At 47.6% G+C, this 19,082-nt stretch overlaps 1 protein-coding gene across 1 annotated transcript in view; it reads right to left on the bottom strand.

Moving 5' to 3' along the window:
- Positions 1 to 19,082, bottom strand: part of PTH1R (parathyroid hormone 1 receptor) — a gene marked incomplete at its 3' end in the record, with an annotated part of 126,708 nt that overhangs the window by 16,320 nt on the left and 91,306 nt on the right. Inside the window, exons 5-7 of the mRNA XM_081996304.1 lie at positions 8,553 to 8,647; positions 5,447 to 5,633; positions 1,442 to 1,595 (exon numbers count right to left, since the gene is read on the bottom strand). Of these exons, the coding sequence (XP_081852430.1) occupies positions 1,442 to 1,595; positions 5,447 to 5,633; positions 8,553 to 8,647 (436 nt within the window). The remainder of the gene's footprint in view (positions 1 to 1,441; positions 1,596 to 5,446; positions 5,634 to 8,552; positions 8,648 to 19,082) is intronic.

Below are 19,082 nucleotides of genomic sequence, written 5' to 3'. Positions count from 1 at the left end.
TTGTCTTTTGTTAATTTGTTTTGAAAAAGAGGTGACATCTAAAGTCCTCTCTGTCTCATGGCATCTGAGGTAAGAAATGCCCTGTCCCCAAAATGTCTCTATTTATTTTCCCCCACAAACTACCAGCTGGATAAACTTTGCCTGAGAGATGGATGCCCACTTTGGGACTCCTATTTACACCTCCTGTCTTTACCATATGGCAGCACCAGCAATTTCTGATGCATGCAAGCAAGGAGCTTGTGGTCCCCTTCTCCCCAGTATCGCACGTGGGAAGGAGGAAGGCTGGGGAGACTCCTGCAGGCTGGACTGCCCTGGGTTGCTGAACCCCTTGCTTGCTCTCACAAAACAAAAACCTTTAATCCTCCATAAACTCAGTTCTACACTATCGGGCTTGCTCAGAGCTCCACTGTTAAAGACAGGGTTTTTCTTCCAGAAGAAATCATGTTCTGGGATGGGGATGGTGTGGTGCATACATTAATCTTGTCCTAAAATGCAGTCAGGATGTGGCCAGGTGCATTTTAGACCTGGAAACTGGGAAGTGGTCCTGGGCCATACAGTTTAGAGGTAACCATAGACACCCTTGAAGGGGTTTTTCCTGCTGTAAGCTCCTTTGCAGACCTTCACCCCATTATTCTTCGTTATGTCCTCGAGGATCATCTAATACGTTTCCTGTTCTCCCTTACAGTCCACACACTTCAGACAACTGTGGGCAGTTGTTTTATTGTCCTCAGCCTACCAGCACCTCATAACTCCTCGCAAGCCAAAGCTAATGCCAGAAGTGAACAGAAAGCACATTCTCGTCTGAAATGTGTGTGCCCACAATGCCTTCCACCAGTGAGCACCCTCCCTGCACCCACATCCCGCCCCTTTATCCTTTACTCCGGGAAAAGATGCCCAAGTTAAAAGAAAAGGGGGAAAAAAAAAAGTCTTCCCCACAAATTGCAGGTTCCTACTACTGCCTCAAATTCACAAAACCTCAGGAGCTTTTTAAAGCAACTGAGATCTGAGGTAGGAAATCAGAGCTTAGGTCTGCCGTTGGGAGCAGATGCTCACAGCCTTACGCACCTTTCCGCCCCTCCAGCCCAATGCCCCTTTCTCAGTGGGAGGCATTTGGCAGAGCTGCGGATGGCTCAGAAAATGCACTAAAATAAACTGTCACATGCACACAGCCGCTGCCCTGGAAGGAGGGCAAGATGTGGTGTCTCTCCAAACCTGGGCTGATCCTTCCAGGGACCCTGGAAGTGCCACAATGTAAATAACACAATTTAGAAATTATAAAGGCTTCACAAGAGAGCAAACCTGTCCTTAGAAGAGTCACTGTGTCTGATGTTCATCCTGCCTCTGTCCCCTCTGCTACATTTAGGTATATGCACTATCTGGTTCAAAGACTACCTTCAACAGGCTTCCTACAGGTCAGCCATAATGAGCAGCCATGACTTACCCCAGCCAAATAACGTGAATCCCCAAAGATACTTCTTCTCTGAGAAAAATGCCATGAAGATGAGGCTGTGGAGATAGAGCCCTTCCACCAGAATCCAGTAGTAATTGGTTGCCAGGAAGTAGAGGAAGAAGGTAACCGCTACTTTACAGCCCACCTGCAATGAACACAGAAAGACAGGGTTATGTGAGGAACATGGTGTGAAACTCTTGTTCTACATAAAGCCATAATTTACAAAGATGGGCTGGAAAACAAGAGGGAGAAAAGGAAAAAATGAAATCTGAAAATTCTGTTGCAGGGCTTTTGCAACGGGAAAAAATCAGCGTAAGAACAGAAGAGATGAACAACTGAGAAGAAAGCTTCCCCCTCAGCCTGACATTGTGTCTCCAATAGCAGGTGAGTTGGGAGGTGCAGGAGGACAGGGCATGTGTGGAGACATGCTGACCTGATCCTACTCTCTCCAAATCCCGGTGATGAGAGGTTCACACACTTCCTAGGGCAGCTGTGTTTCATCTTTTGCCTGTGTCTCTTGCCCATGTTAAAGGACAAAGGGCTGTGTCCAAGTCACCTTGGTCTGGGTGACCTGATGCGAGTCACATCACTTGGAAATACGACTACCTCCTCAGCTCATGGAGAGATACAGGCACTGTGTTGAGGGTGAGTCAACCCATCCTGTCATGGATGTCCAAGATAGGGCCCTCCAGGGCTGCCTGTCCTTCCTCAATGAGTGTGAAGACACCCTAGATGGCTGCTGTAGGCTTTGGCGACTGCTCCTCCAGGAGCAAACAGAAGCTGGAAGATTTGACCCACAGTGTCAAGATGTTTTCTGAACAGACCTGAGCTGCAAGGTGGGAGACCTGGTAGAGAATTCCAGGACACATTGATCTTCAATGGGCTCATAAGCTGACCTCTCACTCCACACTGACCTGCAGTCCTTTGCTCTTGTGAGAGGAAAACCTTGACTGCGACTCAAAGCTCCCCTGCCCTTCTGCAGGCTGGGGCAAAGCCACCCTTCTTCCAACATTTCTCATCCCTATTAGAGAAAGGCTGCAAAGCAATGGTGCCACATGGGATTAACTGGTACAAACGGGCACATAAAGCCACCTCTTGTCACTATAGAAATGCTGCGACTCCGGGTAGTTCGATTTCACAGGAAGCCTATGACTACCAAACACATTCCACGGCAGCAGCACACCTCCATGCTACCCCTTCCTTTGAGAGGAATACAAGCGACATGCAGAAAATGTCAATAATATGTATCTTGTAAATGAAAAGAGAATTCTTTATTCTGGCACAGGTCTTATGCTAAGCCTATATATATATAATGAATATGCACATATTATAGACATACATACATGTATATGTATGTATGTAAAAGACGGACACATTTACACCCATTTTCTTTTACAGATGAAGTGAAATAGAAGGAAAATCACTTTAAAAAACCCTATCCAGGTTTAATAATAATTTTTATACTTACAAAAAATCACCATCTACCCACACACAGGGAGCATCAGGCAATAACTGCGAAGCTCCCGCTTCACTTGGAAACAAAAGACATACACTAATTGTCGCCTTCATCATTTGTTTGCCTTTCAATTCAGAAGAATGGTAAGTGCCATTAAATTGCTAATATTCAAAGACTGCAGTATATTATCCCAATTATTCCTTATAATGAGTCCAGCCCAAGGACAAACAGAAAACAATGCAGTAAAACATTTTCTGTTCTTTCCAAAAAGGGAGTGTTTTGAAGTGTGTTGAGTGCTGCAGCCAGAGACTCACCCAGTTAGTGAAATGGACCTCTGAAATGGGAAGGAAACACGATAAAAAATTTCCATTTGGGGGGACTTGGATGCACAGTGAGACATTTCACACATGTTGATTTTATGCACGGGTGTTAGTGGCCAGGTGCCTGGTATCAGCACAAGCTGTGGAAGGCTTGAGAAGCCAAATGAATACATAGGCAGGAAGTTTGTTGCCACATTGCAAGAGCCACTCCACTAGGATGTTTGAGCTGGCTCAGATTTCTTGTGTGTGTTGAAGGTAACTCATGATCTTAGATACTAAAATCTACCTCCTCTATCTCTGCAGCATCCAACAATTCCTGGATGATGAGCTATCATACCTAGGAACCACCATGGGAAACCTGTGATGAGACCAATGGCAAGGATAGCAGACAGCTTCAGTGGGTGGGGACAACTTTGAAACCTGAAGATGGGCTTCATCCCCCCCCAAGCACATGGACAATGCAGATATTGCCATCTGAGCTTTCTGTACAGTGAAAGGAAACATGTACTTTTGGAGACAAGGTCAACATACTTCAATTTTTGTTTTAGGATGTGGTTTGTCATACCTTGGCTCACCTGGCTGTGTTGACCACACTGACTCGGCGGACCATAGATGGAACCTGAGATGACTAAATTGAATGAAGGTGTCTCCCTTGTAGACATCTGCTTTTTGTGGATGAACTCTACCCTTATCTTATGATAGTGCATAATCCCTACATTGTCCCTTCTAAAAGGTCTTTTTTCAGAGATGGGAGTGATACAAGCTCGAGGAAGGGGCCACTGTGAACCTCATGAAGTTCAACAAGGCCAAGTGCAGGGTCCTGCACCTGGGTTAAGGCAACCTCCCGATATCAGCACAGGCTGGGGGTGAAGGGATGGAGAGCAGCCCTGCCCAGAAGGACTTGGGGGTACTTGGGGGTGAAAAGCTGGACATGAGCCAACACTGTGCACTCGCAGCCCAGAAGCCAACCGTGTCCTGGGCTGCACCCAAAGCCGCGTGGCCAGCAGGGTGAGGGAGGGGATTCTGCCCCTCTGCCCCGCTCTGGGGAGACCCCCCTGCAGTGCTGCGTCCAGCTCTGGAGCCCTCGGCACAGGAGAGACATGGACCTGCTGGAGCGGGGCCAGAGGAGGCCCCAGCAACGCTCCGAGGGCTGGAACAGCTCTGCTGGGAGGACAGGCTGGGAGAGCTGGGGGGGCTCAGCCTGGAGCAGAGAAGGTTCCGGGGAGACCTTCCTGCAGCTGCCAGGGCTGAGAGGGGCTGGTGAGAAAGATGGGTGAGACTGTTTAGCAGGGCCTGTAGTGATAGGACAAGGGGTGGGTGATGGTTTTAAACTAAAAGAGGGCAGATTTTGACTGGATATGAAGAAGAAATGTTTCACAGTGAGGATGGTGAAACCCTGTCCCAGGTTGCCCAGAGAGGTGGTGGATGCCCCATCCCTGGGAACATCCCAGGTCAGGTTGGACGGGGCTCTGAGCAACCTGCTCTGGTTGGGGATGTCCCTGCTCATGGCAGGGGGTTGAACTAGATGGCCCTTACAGGTTTCTTCCCACCCAAAGATTCTATGATTCTATGATAAATCACAACAGGAGTAACCAGCTATAGTTTGCTGCAAAATTACTGTGAGGTGAGATGTCTACTGCTGGCAGCCTTCTTCACAAGCTGCCTCTGCTCTGGCTCTGGAGTCAGAGCTGGGAGTCTCCCATGAGATGCTGAACCATGGCTTTGCTCTATCTGGGCTGTCAGTTTGATGACACAGATGTTACAGCATGGTGATGCCTCCATGGGTCATACGGAGAGGGGCACTGGGTGGAAAATCAGCCAATTGCACATTGTGGTGGGAAAAGTACAGGATGTGAAACACAAGCGCTGATGTCCCTTGCGCTGGGATAGCCAGGGGAGTTCCCAGAGCCATACGCTTTAGGGGGCATCAGGGGAATGCTGAAAAGAATAGCTGTAGTCGGGAAGCAAAGCCTCAGTCTTGACTTCAGCTTTGACGGCCATGGGGAACAGCTCTTCCCTAGCTCTGGGGCTGGGCAGTCCCTCTGGGCCAGAGGGTTGAGAGGGTGTGGGAAGAGATGAGGACAGACTGTGGAGGGTGAGGAAAGGGGGGGAGCTGCTGTCCCTCAGTAGGGTGGAAAATCCTCCCGGAAGAGGTGAGGTGTTGAGCAGAGAGGAGAGAGGCACGAAGCCTGGTCAACTGGCTGCTCCGGCGATACTCACAAACTGCGATTTATCCGCTGGAGGTGCTTCAGTGATGGATTTCAAGTCTTCCTCTGAAATCCGTTCCATCTCCTCCAAAGCTGACCCAGAGTACAAGACTGCGTCCTTCACGAAGATGCTCATGGCTCTCAGCATGAAGGAGACAAACAGATGCATGTGGATGTAGTTTCTAGTGCAGTGCAAACGTCTGGAGGAGGAGACAGAGAAGGGTTGGAGAAGTTTAGCCCATCTGTTGAGCAGACTCAGGGTCACCTCTGCTTCCAAAGAGCCCCAGCTCCTCTCATCAGCACGGTGCCACCACGGGGCAGCAGTGCTAGTGCCACTGCTGCCCCGCACTCCTGCTTCACCCCTGGGGTTGGTAAATGAACGAATACCTACTCCAGGGGCTTGGTCACAGCGCGCTGCTGCTGACTTCTCATCAGGACGATGCTGTGCCTCTACTCATTTAAGATCCTTTACTTCTGACTGGGAAATCTTGGACAGAAATAGGGATGTGTTTTGCCTGTAATGTGCATGGGCAGTGAGCATGCATGCCGTGGGCAGTGAGTCCACATCTGGAGGAGCCTGTGTGCAGTGCACATGCAGCTGGAGGAGGGTATGTGATATATATGTGATATCCATGCTCAGTGTGTGCAAATCTGGAGTGCAGTGTGCACGCAGTGTCTGTGCAGTACCAGTTTGCACGTGCAGGACGCTGTGCGTGCAGTGCATGTGCATCTGGAGGCAGCGAGAGGTGCATTCAGTATGAAGCACAGGTGCAGGGTCTGCACATCTGGGGACCATCAGCACGAAGGCAGCGGGTGCGCAGCCGGTGCGCAGCACGTGTGCGGTGCGCCAACGGCAGCGTGCGCAGGGCGCGCGCACCCCTGCGCGCAGTGTGTGCACGGTGAGCGCGTCCCCGGCGTCCGGTCCACGTGCAATGTGTGCGCACCACACACGCAGTCGTTGTCCCGGGCAGACAGACGGACAGAAGGCAGGATACGTGCACAGTGCTCGCTGGTACTGAAGTGGGTATCCCGTGCGTGTCCCTTTCACTGCTAAATCCATCCCTCCAAGAACTCCACCCCTCTCCGAGTCAAACCCTGCACTTAAAGACTTCACATTTATCTGCACTTTGCGCAGAGGGAGTGGACTACACAGGCTACAGAACTTGTGGCCACTTAAAACCCTGCAGAGGTTCTTGCAAATTGCTAATCTTTGTGCCCACTCCAAACTCAGCAGCAGCTATAGCGGTAACTACAGCGTGCTGGGCTGTTTTCTCCGTTTGCCGTTAGAGACCCTGTGGTTTGCTTGGTCACATCGAGCAGTTTCTGGGCTCCACCCCAGCAATGGCAGCAATGACCCCACAAATGCTGATTGTAAAGCGCTTTAAGATCCTTTTGGGGGAAAAGCTGGATGGTAAGATGTGAACGGGTTAGAGCCATAGCTACAAGGTGTGTTTTAGAAAGGGTGATCCTGCCTTTGGGGAGAAGAAGGAGCTAACCGACCCATCGGGGTCCCCTTGTGTCCTCCATAGCTGTGTTGCCTGGCTAGTCATGTATGAATCTATTACTGGGTTTATACTTTCTTAAATCCCCAGATCCAATAATGGAAATAAAATACCTGTGGGATTTTTTTTTCTCCTTTGGGGGACACTGTCACAGTAACAACAGTTGTTTCCTGTGCTCTTATAATACAAATTACAACGAGTGGAACTGCTGAAGGTGGGCTTTGTTCCCTGCATTTGAAATGTAGTCAGTGAATTTCTGGATTACGTGTTATCCACAAGAAAATCTGGCTTGATCCCTGCTGCTGCTTTGATCCTGGGGACAAAGATGCTCTAGCACAGTCACCCATGTGGTCTGGGCTTTAAGTGAAGTGCTCTGACTACATGAAGAAAGAGGAACTCTTGCATACATGGACATGAAATATTTTAACAACCTTGCCAGTGTCCGGTGGAAAATGAAACAGGAGGGGAAGGGTTGAGAGGACAGGAGGGTGGTGGCGGGGATGGGTTCTGGGACTACATCTTGTGAAGTGCCTCCAGGAGGGGTCTGCAGTCCCCTTTGGCTTGGGTGTGCCACAGATTTGGGCGCTGGGATGCTCTGCTACCCAAGCAAATCCCCCTGACCTGCTTTTGTGCACTGCAGAGAGGGCTCAGCGCTTTTAGAGTCCGAGGCCGTGCGTTTTACTCCCAGTAGTACGTGTCCAGGGCTCGGCTTGAGCTTGTACGGTGGGGGCTGCTGAGTTCATCTGCAGACACCACGCGTGGGTTTGCTGCGTGGAGAATTTCCCTGCCCAGCCGTTGTCTGGGTTCTGCTGTCTGCTAGGAGAAGTCACTGCCCGCCACCGAAGGGAGGCAAATCTGGGGTTCAGAGGATCGGGGCTCAATACCCTGCTCCACCTGCAGCTCACCCGGGGGTGGTTTCCCAAAGGACAAACTTCTAGCTGTGAGCAAGACCTTTCATCCCTCCCCTCCCCGGTCTCTACAACAGCTAGGAGACGCAACAGCCAGGTCTGACGGATGGATGACATGGGTTCAAAACAGTATTTAGGGGCATGACTAGTCCCTTGGCAGGGGTGGTGGAGATGGAGGGCAGAAAAACAGAGTTAGGAGGGAGAATGGTCATTTTTGGACCCTAGGTACAGCAGCAGCATGAGGAGACTGGGTGAGTCAGTCTGGGACTTTTCATGGCTGGGGGTCCCCTTCCACTGGTCTATCCTTCATGAATATTTGGGTTTAGAGTGGAATTTCCCTTATGATACCTTAGCTATCTAAAAATGAGCCACCTAAATCTAAGCCAGTCATCTGAAGGGGTAATAGGAGTGGAAAACCCCAGACAGTCATCCAAAGGAGACAAACCTCTTCCTGGAGACACCCCTGTTCCCATTAGCTATAAAGAGGGTCTAGAAAACTCCGTTGCAGGCAAGGGGAAGAAGTTCAGACATCCCACCCACCATCCCCCAGGAAGTTTGACCTAAGTGACACTAACACAGCCCAAAGCACAGGTGCAACCTCTTGTGGCTTGCTGAAGAAGCACATGCCACCCCAGTTTTATTCTTTAGGAAAGCCCCAGGCTTTTCCAGTCTAGTGACAACTCGCTTAGGTAGAAACAGAGCCGCCTACCTGAAGTATCCCAGGATAAGGACAGCAACTGTGAGGGATCCCAGAGAGATGGAGTATCCAACAGTATAAATCAAATAGAGGCGATCAAAGACCTCCTGCAGTACAAATGATGGAAAAAATAGCGTCACATTAGAACGCGTCCTACTGCATCGTAACACAACCATGGTAGCAGCACAGAGATTCAGGCTATCATACCTGCTGGGGGGTACAGCTCTGGGTCAGGGAAACTTTTGGCAATCACACTCGACATCTGTCTTTTGACGAGGAAAGTGGTATTCATCTTTCCTAATGACTGGGGGGGGCTGGGATTTTTGCAAGGGAATAGTGATGGACTTGGGTTAATCCCATGCCTGGGAATTTTGCAACATTTTCATCCCAAAGGAACCCAAAGCGCTTTACAAACTCTCAGCCAAATCCAGAGATCACTTGGCAATTTTTACTTGAACAAAATGCCCGCTGACCCGGGATTTTTGCTGGAACTGTAAAATGTAGTCATAAGGCTATGCCATACCATTGCTGAATGACTGATGTCCAGGCTGGTGGAGCGTCAACCCACCACAGAAAACATGGGGAGGATACACTTTGACTGTGGGATGTGAGAAGAAATCACTTGCATTTATTTTTCATTTTTAAAATCAAAAGCAGCATATGACTGTGGTTATCCAATCCAGACACAACTTTAACTTTCCAAAGTCCCATAGGAAAGGGTCCTGTCACGGGAGAGCTCATAGTAATTAATCCTGCAGTAGGTTTTAGATCTCTTGGCCCTCTATATTTTAGAGTTGTCTTGGAAACCCTGAGCTTTCTATTAAATATTTAGATGTTTTTCTTCGTCCTGAGCTGGGGAATGCAGCTTAACTCAGGAATTACTGAATCTCTGCCTGAAAAGGGTTAAAATGCCTCCCACCATCCTACCTTGTACCGCCTTTCGTCATCTGAAATTAGAAATAAACCCTGAAGAAACCAACCAATTCAACGTCTTTCTCCTCGCTCCCTCCCCACCCCGCCTCCCTCCTTTCCCTCACCCCACCCGCTGGGTTGCAATAACATTAGTAACGCTGGGCTCTGAATGACAGCTCTGATTTTGATTTGGGGCTAGAAATGCTGTCCTGGAATGCAAAACCTCAGCTCTATTACATCAGAATCCCCAGATATGCGAATGTTTCTTTGCGGTTTCCATTGGTAGAGTGGTGCGCTTGCCAATATTAATCGTGTGTGTGTGTTTATGTGCGTATTTTTATATATCTATATATCTGTACAGGCAGCAGACACTAAAAGCCAATGTGAACAGACTCGAGAGCTTTAAGGGAAAAATAAAAAGCTCCTTCCCCTCAAAGCCTGCTGCACTTTTCCCACTGCCAAGCTGGAATCCTCTTTGAACTGGAAAACATTTGCCTCTACGGTGAAAGTTTAAAAGAAATAAAAAAACTACTCCACGTTTAGGATTCTTGGAAATTCCCCAGTTGTGAGACATTACTATGCCCAGCTGGACAAAGGCGTTCCTGAGCCCCATTCAGAAATCTAACCGAAAGATCCACGCTGCTATCAGACAACGACATCGTTGTAGTAGCAATGGCCTTGCGAAGCGCCTGCTGGTTGGCTGGCAGGACGTTTTCAGAGGCTGTGGTTAATTCCTCTGATTAACCACAGGGCCTCTTTTTGAAAGGATGTTGAGTCAGAACTGCCAAGACATATACATGCATGCATGCATGCACGCTGCTGTGCCTGCTTGCAGGCGTAGGTGCCACAAATCTTACTTGATGTCACGATGGGGAGCCTTTGGGGAAGGTGATTTTTTGCATGGGGTGCTTAGGTCCTTGGGGAAAGCCTCAGGAGAAAAAGGTTGAGGTTCTCCAAAAGGCTGCACAGGATAGCCTTTGGGAGGGCAGCTCATGCTTGCTAGTTCCCAGGTGTGTTTGTCCTCAGGAATTGTGAGACCTGGATTTACCCAGGAGGAAAAAAAAAAAAAGCTCTAAAGGCAATTCCAGGTGTCACCCATCTCCTAGCACAAGGGAGGTCCCAGCTCAGTGGAAACCACAATGCTGAATCAGGAGAGGTCCTCCAGGTAACAAAATATTGAGTCTGCCAACAGAAACAACAACTTCCATCGTCTGAGGACCCTCTTTTTGGAGCTGAGATGGATGGGAGTTTAAGTAAATCACAGAAGACCACAAAGGTCATGCATGGCCAAGCCATGGACACAACCTGGACTTCCATTGTCTCAAGACAGTGCACTACCTACTAGACCATCCTGCTACAGCGGGAGCTGTACCTGATGCCTCTTATAAATCCACCCTGAAGACAGACTGACCATCACTGGTCATCCACTGACTTGTTGGAGGAGGCAACCCACCCTTCAAAATTCTGGCCTTGCCACACCATAAGACCCTGGTTTAAAAAGTGTGATACTTTAACCTCTGTCATATAATCTGACTCCTGCAGTAATCCTTCAGTCTTTCAACTCTTGACACATATGCACTGAAAAATGAAAAGCTGAAAAAAAGCTAAAGGGAAACCAGAAGGACAAATCCTCAATATCTATGATTCCAGGGGCTGGGATTATCAGCAAAATAATGTAAAACTCACAATGCAGTACCAAGATTAAGGAACATCAGTTTCAAAACTGGTGTCCTTGAATGTTGCCCTCTGCCTACTCCATCCCATGCCCTGCTGGGATGAGATGATGATGGGGAAGGTGTGGGATGTATCTCATCCCTCCTTTCTTCTTGTCTCTTCCAGCTTCTCTGTGTCTCTTGCATCTGCCATCTCCCTAAGGAGTACCCAACTTGTCCCCAACAGGGCCTCCAGAAGAATGATCTGAAGGCCTTCCCTTCACGTGGCTGAGCCAGTCATGGTTGCTCCTGGAGGGTTCTGGGCAGGATGAGCCCCCCCGACGTGGCTGAGCTGGTTTTGGGGTTGATGAAATGACTTCCTATCACGTCATGCACAATGCGTCCTCTTTAGGTCACACTCTGTGGTGCTCTCAGGCACTGCACAGCCTCAGGGCACTTCCTTTCCCTCATCCTCTCTGGTCACACATTGCAAAGCTCCACCAAACCACAGCCATCTATCTTGTACAGCCAGGTGAAATGATCTGTCTGCAGCAAGCTGGCCCACCTGATCCTGCCTTCCTGACCTCCCTCCAGCCATAACTCAGAGACTGACAATAGACCGAACCGCAAAAAACGTAAGTACTATTTCAGATGTATTGCGTGCTGAACCCGTAACAAGATCTCCTTTTTCCCTCCCTCTTATTTGGTGGGAAACTTCCTCTCTGCTCCCCTTTGCATCTCAGCTTTCCACCAGCCTGACCTCAGGGTAGAAACTTCACAACAGCCTGGTGGCTTTGGGAGAACAGGAAACCAAAACAGAGCTGGCGATGGCTTCTGCGTGAACTCAGAGAGTGCATGGAAAAAACAAAATAAACAAAGCCTAGCCACCATGGGCATCCACGGGCTGAATGTGCCCCCCCTCCCACAAGGGTCCCTGCATTCCCCACTCCCTGTGGTTTGGACGTCTTCCAGGTGTGTGACCCTCAGAGCAGTTGGCTGTTACTTTTTCATACTGTGCTCAGGGCTTAATTTGACTCCTAATTTGTCCACTTCCACCAATGGGGAGATAATTTGCATTGATCTGAATCCAGAGGAAAACTGTTTTCCTCTGCAGGACAGCTCAGAGCCACATCAGAGCACCAGGCATGGGGTTTCGAGGCCCCATCCGTTGCGAAACCATGGCTGTGCTTTCACTGTTGCATTGCAGCCAGCTGTAGGACAGTCTGTGTGAAGGGCATTTCTGCTCCCTCAAACTCTAGTATGAGTGCATGGAGTTTGCCATAGTGGATGCGGTCCTCTACTTTAGATGGTATGGATGGCTCCATCAGCACTGGCCACCTGAGGTCCCAGCAGCAGTAAGAAAGGGGTGCTTTAGGCTGCAATTCATCTATTTTAATCACAGGATGGTGCCCTAAGCCATCAGCTGCATTGACTGGGTTGTCACAAGAGGAGTCCAGGGTGAACAGATCAAATCGAGGTGTTTAAATGTATATAGCAAGTCCCATCCATTTGTGTCTCAGGTAAGAGGTCTTGTGACCCTTACGACTAAATTCAGTTGTGTCTCCATGTGTCTCATGTAATTTTAGAGACCCAAGTGTCCTGTCTGGCTTCAAACTGCTTTTACAGAAGGAAACGAGTTTCCTGTAGGTCTCATGTTGTATCTGCAATTCCCATGCAGTTGTCTCATACACCCTAGGACATCTCATTTAACTCTGGGCTTAAACATAACTTATGTTTCAGCATCTGGATGAAATCTTCAGGGCTTTGGTGTTCATGTGACCTGTTTCCTTCCAGTGTCACAGGGAGTATCTGAGTATCGTTGCACTGTGCCCTGTATCCAGCTTTCTCCTTTCATCCTTTTTCTTGCCCCCTTTGCGAGACAATGGCAAGAGTCTGCAACATCTAGGTTGTGAAGCTGAAATGGATCCAGTGGTCTTTTGAGGGGTTGGCAGGCTATGCTGAAGGGTGGGATTAGCAGTATATGAGGATGGAAGCATGTGTAAGGGTTTTCCAGATCAAGTATCTGCAAAGTTTCTCAAAACTGCTGATTCAGATGTTGTTAATGACATGTTTGAAATTAGCAGAGGAAGCATTTTACTGCTTTGAATGATAAGCAATTCCAGAAAGCCTCTGTCACTAGCTCTAGTTGTTGCTTTGCTTGTTTTTTTTTACAATAAAAGATGTGACTAAAAAAGCTTAATGTCAGGGAGAAGGCACAAAACAGACACCAATTTCCAAAGCCTAAGGGAAAACACTGGGTGTTGAACAGGACTTTTTGCTACAGAATTCTGTTTCCCTCACCTATAGACATGCCAGGCACTTCAGATCCTCACAATCTGGATAGCGATTGGGGTCAGCTTTCAGACTGACACACCCCAATTTAGATGTGTAAATGTGCTTCTCCTTGTGTGTTGAGTGTACATATTCACATGATAGTCAACAAGGAGACATCTTCAGATCCAGTTGCCTACACATAAGCACTAAGTGCTGTATGAGATGCCTGATAAGTACCCACATGGACACCAGGTGCTGTTCCAGAAGAGCATGGGTCTCAGATACCTGCCAGCCTTGTGCTAAAACTGTAGGTAGTATAACGCACCTCCAGTGGTGCCAGATGTCTAAGTGGAGGCAAATAAATTGGACCCCTTAACTGCAGAACAACTGCTGGAGAGTTGTTCAGCTCTACAGAACAGTCTATGAAAAAAAAAAGAAAAAGGAGAAGGGTGGGAGTAGACCCATGTCTCAGAAGCCAGCTGAGCTCTTTGGGTGCCCCATAGCTGTACTGATGAAAGGTAGCGCTTTTCCATGTCATGTCCAGTTTATCTACAGTATTCATAGCCACAGGACATCGCGGAGGCCACAGAAAAAATGTGCCCCAAATCTGCTGTTCACATCAACAGAAACAAGTTCTCCAAATCCTATGCTACAAGCACAGGCTCAGAATGCTCCACAGCTGCAAGGTCTTGGAAGGCTGTAAGTAGGGACAAGAACACTCTTTTCTTGCCAGCCTTCATAAACTGTCCTTAAGAATCTACTATGGGCCAGCAATGGTTAAATATATCAGAAATAGTGTGGCCAGCAGGAGCAGGGCAGGGATCGTGCCCCTGGACTCAGCCCCGGTGAGGCCGCACCTCGAATCCTGTGTTCAGAGTTGGGCCCCTCACTACAAGAAGGACGTTGAGGTGCTGGAGCATGTCCAGAGAAGGGCAACGGAGCTGGGGAGGGGTCTGGAGCACAAGTCTGATGGGGAGCGGCTGAGGGAACTGGGGGTGTTCAGTCTGGAGAAGAGGAGGCTGAGGGGAGCCCTCATCGCTCTCTGCAACTGCCTGAAAGGGGGTGGTGGTGAGGTGGGGGTTGGCCTCTTCTCCCAAGTAACCAGTGACAAGATGAGAGGAAACGGCCTCAAGTTGCACCGAGGGAGATTTAGATTGGGTGTTGGGGGAAATTTCTTTACGGAGAGATTGGTCAGGCATTGGCACAGGCTGCCCGAGGAGGTGGTGGAGTCACCATCACTGGAAGTGTTCAAAAAACGTGTGGACGTGGCACTTGAGGACATGATTAAGGGGCATGGTGGTGTTGGGTTGATGGTTGGACTTGATGATCTTAAAGGTCTTTTCCAACCTTACTGATTCTGTGATTCTGTGAAATAAGGGCTACAAGGGGACTGTATCTGACCCTCTGTGTTGTGTTGTGAGAACCCTTGTGTTTTCATGTGAAGTATTATTATGTTGCTGTTATAAACCACCAGACTTTCCCAGCAGACTTTAGGCATAAACTATTATCAGCAGCACCACAATAAAAGATGTTACAGCATTTACTGGAACCTGCTAGACCTAACCTATAGGCATGAAATGAGAACTGCATGACAGGGTTGCTTGCAAGAAAGAAGAACACATCTCAATGATGTATTTTTTTATTCCTACATGTACTTTAAAACATCTGCCCATCTTTCATGATGTGAATGTATGACACTTTGATAGCATTTCATCTGTATAACAGTATACACTGTGTAAACATGTTTTATGCCATCAGTTTGAGGCTACACAAAGTTGTTGGCTTTTAAAAGGACCCCAAAGAGCTCCAAGAACAAAGGCCAGGCATAGAAGATATTTGAATGACAGAGTTTAGATAAAGCAGCCTTGCAACATGCTGTGCCTTTCCCATTGTGTTTGGTATGCAATGGATTCTTGAGGCCTCTCTGATTTCTCTAGAAGCAGTAAAACCACCATGATATAAACAAGCAAGAGGAGGTGAAGACAGGACTGGTGGGCTGGGGTTAGATCTTAGGATGGTCCATCTTGCGAGGTCGGTGGTTTCCAAGCTGAGCTAACCTCCCAAGTTGCTGGCTCATATTCCCCTTCCCCATGATTTCAGTAGATATAGGTCACATTTACCCTTAAGCTCATCCTTGAAAACAGGATAGGTTTGACCTGTTTTAAAAAAAAGGATGTGTTTGGCATTAGTGTTTGTCGTGGTTTAACCCCAGCTGGCAACTAAGCCCCATGCAGCCACTTGCTCACTCCCCCATGCTGGGATGGGGGAGAGAATTGGAAGAGTTGAAACCAGGACAGTGTTGGTTTTGGGGAGATGGGAATGAGGGAATTTTCTACTTATTGAGCAAAATATGCCATTACTCCTGCCAGCGTCTAAAAAGGTGGCCAGAAAAATGACCATGCTGAAGGTTCTGCCCTTGGCTGGCGGTGTGAAAGGAAAGGGGTCCATGGTCAGAAGGCTACTATGGTTTTTGGAGAGAAATTGCCTAAAAAGCTGCCTGCTAATGCCAGGGGAACATCAGGACTTCCCATGTGTGCCACATTTTATCCAAAGATTGAGGAGCTTCAAGAAGACAGATCACCCTGACTTCTAATTTTAAGAGAACCGTAAGAAAGCTGCAAGGAAAATGGGCAATTTGGCCAGACCAAAGGTCCTTTTAGCCCTGCTCCCTGTCTCTGACATGCCCAGGAACAGATGCTTAGGAAAGAGTGTAAGAACAGAACAATTATAGAATATATACACACACACACACATATATACATATACACATCTATGTGCCCATCATCTAGTGGTTATGTAGCAGTGCTCTATACCCTCTCCCAATGTTCAGCAGCTTGTGGCTCAGCGACGTGAAGCGCACAGCAGACAGACAAACAGCTGGTGTTTAACCACACTGCCTTCCTCAAGGAGCGAACGCCGGCCAACCCGTTCCCCTTCCTTCCTTTCTCCCACTGTCTTTAAACATTGGATGGAAAATGAACAAAGCAGGGCTGCTTGGTCAGGGTGCTGGAGTGGGAAGCCACAAATCTCTCAGCTTATCTGTTCAGAGGCAGGGAGATTTTCTGAAGATCCAGGGTGCAATTGGGATGGGGGGTGCCCGTGCATGGCTCCTGGGGAAGGAGTGGGAGAACAAGATTTTCTGCCATCTCTGCTGTGCTGGTGATGGTTTATCTTAACAGTAGAACATGAGGGTTCAGGGAAGCAGCTTGTGGCATAGCAGTGGCTTTCAGCACTGTCCCAAAGACACAAAGAAAACTGTCTTATCTTCCCATGGCGCGCTGCTAAGACACCTTCCCACAAAACTCCTTCCTACCCCTCGCTAAACAGCTGCCTTCTACAGACCGTGCCCAAGACATGGGTGTTCATGGCAAGATTAATGCTACCTGCAAGGTATTTGGGGAAACACACTTCAACAGCGAGCTGCAGCCTACCTGCTCTCCTGGCTAAAGAGGAGACATCAATCTTCAGGGCTGTCAATCTGGCAGCCTTCAGCAGTGCTAATTTTCCCTTAGAAAAGAGCCCAAGGGCAGTTGCTCACTGGGCAGTTACGAGCTGTTAATTCTCCTGGCTCTGATGGCTTTAGCATACTTTGCTAATTTCAGAAAGCGGTTTCCGTGCTGCTCTGTGTGAAATAATCCTATTTATATGGTTCAGGAAAAGGTAGCGAAAGACACAGACTTTCTCTTTGTCCCTCTGTTTGCTGCTTTGGTCAATCTTATAATTATCCCACAGTGGCTAAAATGAGAAAACTACACACCTAAACAAACATACATGGACATATATATATGTGTGTGCGCATGAACGTGGGTGTTTATTTAGGTGTGTGTACCTGAATATATAGTTATCTATAGATACAGGCCTATTTCTAGAGACAGCAGTGCAGAGGTATATGTACAGATGGTCACAGACAGACATTTTTTTCCTAATGCTTTCTAATGCATGGTTGCTTAAACGTTCCTCTGGTTACATCTGCTCAGATGCTGTCTTACTCGGAGTCAGCCCACGATCTCCTTTCGAAATGTTGGTTAAATGCAGCTGTTACTGGTGACGCAAAGATGCTGTTCCCCATGGGGGGAAATAATAATAGAAAACAATCTCTCTCTTCAGACAACTAGTCTATCTTGCCAAATTCCCTGATTCTGGCATCTTTTGACATATTTACTTCAAGAAAAAAATCAAAGGAAGATTTATTAATACCAGCACTTCAGAACCACTCTTGGGTGTGAACGACAAGAGACTTTCCTTGCTCTCTGAAAGTCATCACCCAAGTAAGAAAAAAAAAAAGGTCACTCCTTTGCTCTTTTATTTCCACAGTGCTTTTCATACCAGAAGGCCCAACAGACCTGCAGTAGAAGTATATGCATTGCTTGGCTTCTCACTAAGAGGCAGAGGCACCCCTACGGTAACACAAGGCAACTACATGACAAAATGCAGCATCACTATGAGGTCAGTGCACATCCGGACAGAGGAAAGCAACCTCTTGCAAAAACAAGATTAATAATAATAATAATAATAATAATAATAATAATAATAATAATAATAATAATAATAGCTGCAGTTGGAAAGCATTTGTTAATCAAGATACAATTCCAAAGCTGTGGGAAACTTCAATTTTTTCTAATGTTCTTTGTACTGGGCGGGCATCACTTAGGCAATACCATGTTGCACATTTAATCTGAACAATGATGATGGGCTAATTTGTCTTGCCATTAGATATCATTATATTCATCTCTGTGTAGCTAGAACAGAAAACTCATGGCAAAAGATGACTAAGCCTTGTGTACAGAATAATGAGGATGATAATCTTGGGACGTTTCATTAAAAGGGCTCATAAAGAGGAGCAGTAATTTTCCAAGTAAGAGCAGAAGTTGAGAATAAAAATGAAGTCTTTTGCATCATGAAGTACGTACAGATATATGTAACCGAGGATACAGATCCATGAAACCCAGGACAACAGGCTTTGCTTTCAGCCTGTTTTGTCAACCTAGGATGCCTGGGGATGGAAAGTCTCTATTTCTTCCTCATGCTAGTAATAAATGGAAAACTCTTCTTTTTTTGCATACTTCCCCTACCAATTTACCTTGACCAAGTCCTAGCTGCCAGCATGGGAGGTTTAAAAGAAAGGACCTCCTTTCCCTAGAGGAAATCTAAGAGACCTGCTCAGATGGAGAGGTCTGCAGCACATGGCTCCCACCACAAGACATGGCTGGGAGAGGTGGGACAGGGGAAATGACTTCAGAGAGGTCAAGAAGCTGTGTAATTTAGTAAAGCCCTCAGTGTGAGCAAGATGCTCAATGATTCCAATACCTACCTCAGAAACCTCTGGGTCTAAAGTGGTCCTTTCCACTACAGGGACTAGGAGAAGATGAGTCCTACCAAATTTGTTCTAAAAGTGAGTGTCTTCCAGCACTGAGACAATACACTTTGCTATTAAGTAGCTGGAGCAGTACCTGGTGTATACAACCTTGTGTGTTCCTTGTCTGCGTGATATAGTACATGTGGATGCTCAAATAACCTTTTTCCTCGCTAAACAACTTCATTCATATGTTGCTTCACCATTGAGAAAAAAACCCCCAAAAACCAGGCTACGCTGTGATTGGATTTAAAATTAAGAACATTCTCCCAAAGGGACCGCGTGTCATCTTCAAGCCTGCTCCCCACCCACCATGAAGCTTGTGGTTAGATCTTTATCTCCAACCGTCTG

Source organism: Phaethon aethereus (assembly GCF_964289735.1).
Source record: "Phaethon aethereus genome assembly, chromosome: 2".
In the NCBI taxonomy this organism is placed as follows: domain Eukaryota; kingdom Metazoa; phylum Chordata; class Aves; order Phaethontiformes; family Phaethontidae; genus Phaethon; species Phaethon aethereus.
This window is presented reverse-complemented; position numbering and strand designations above follow the sequence as displayed.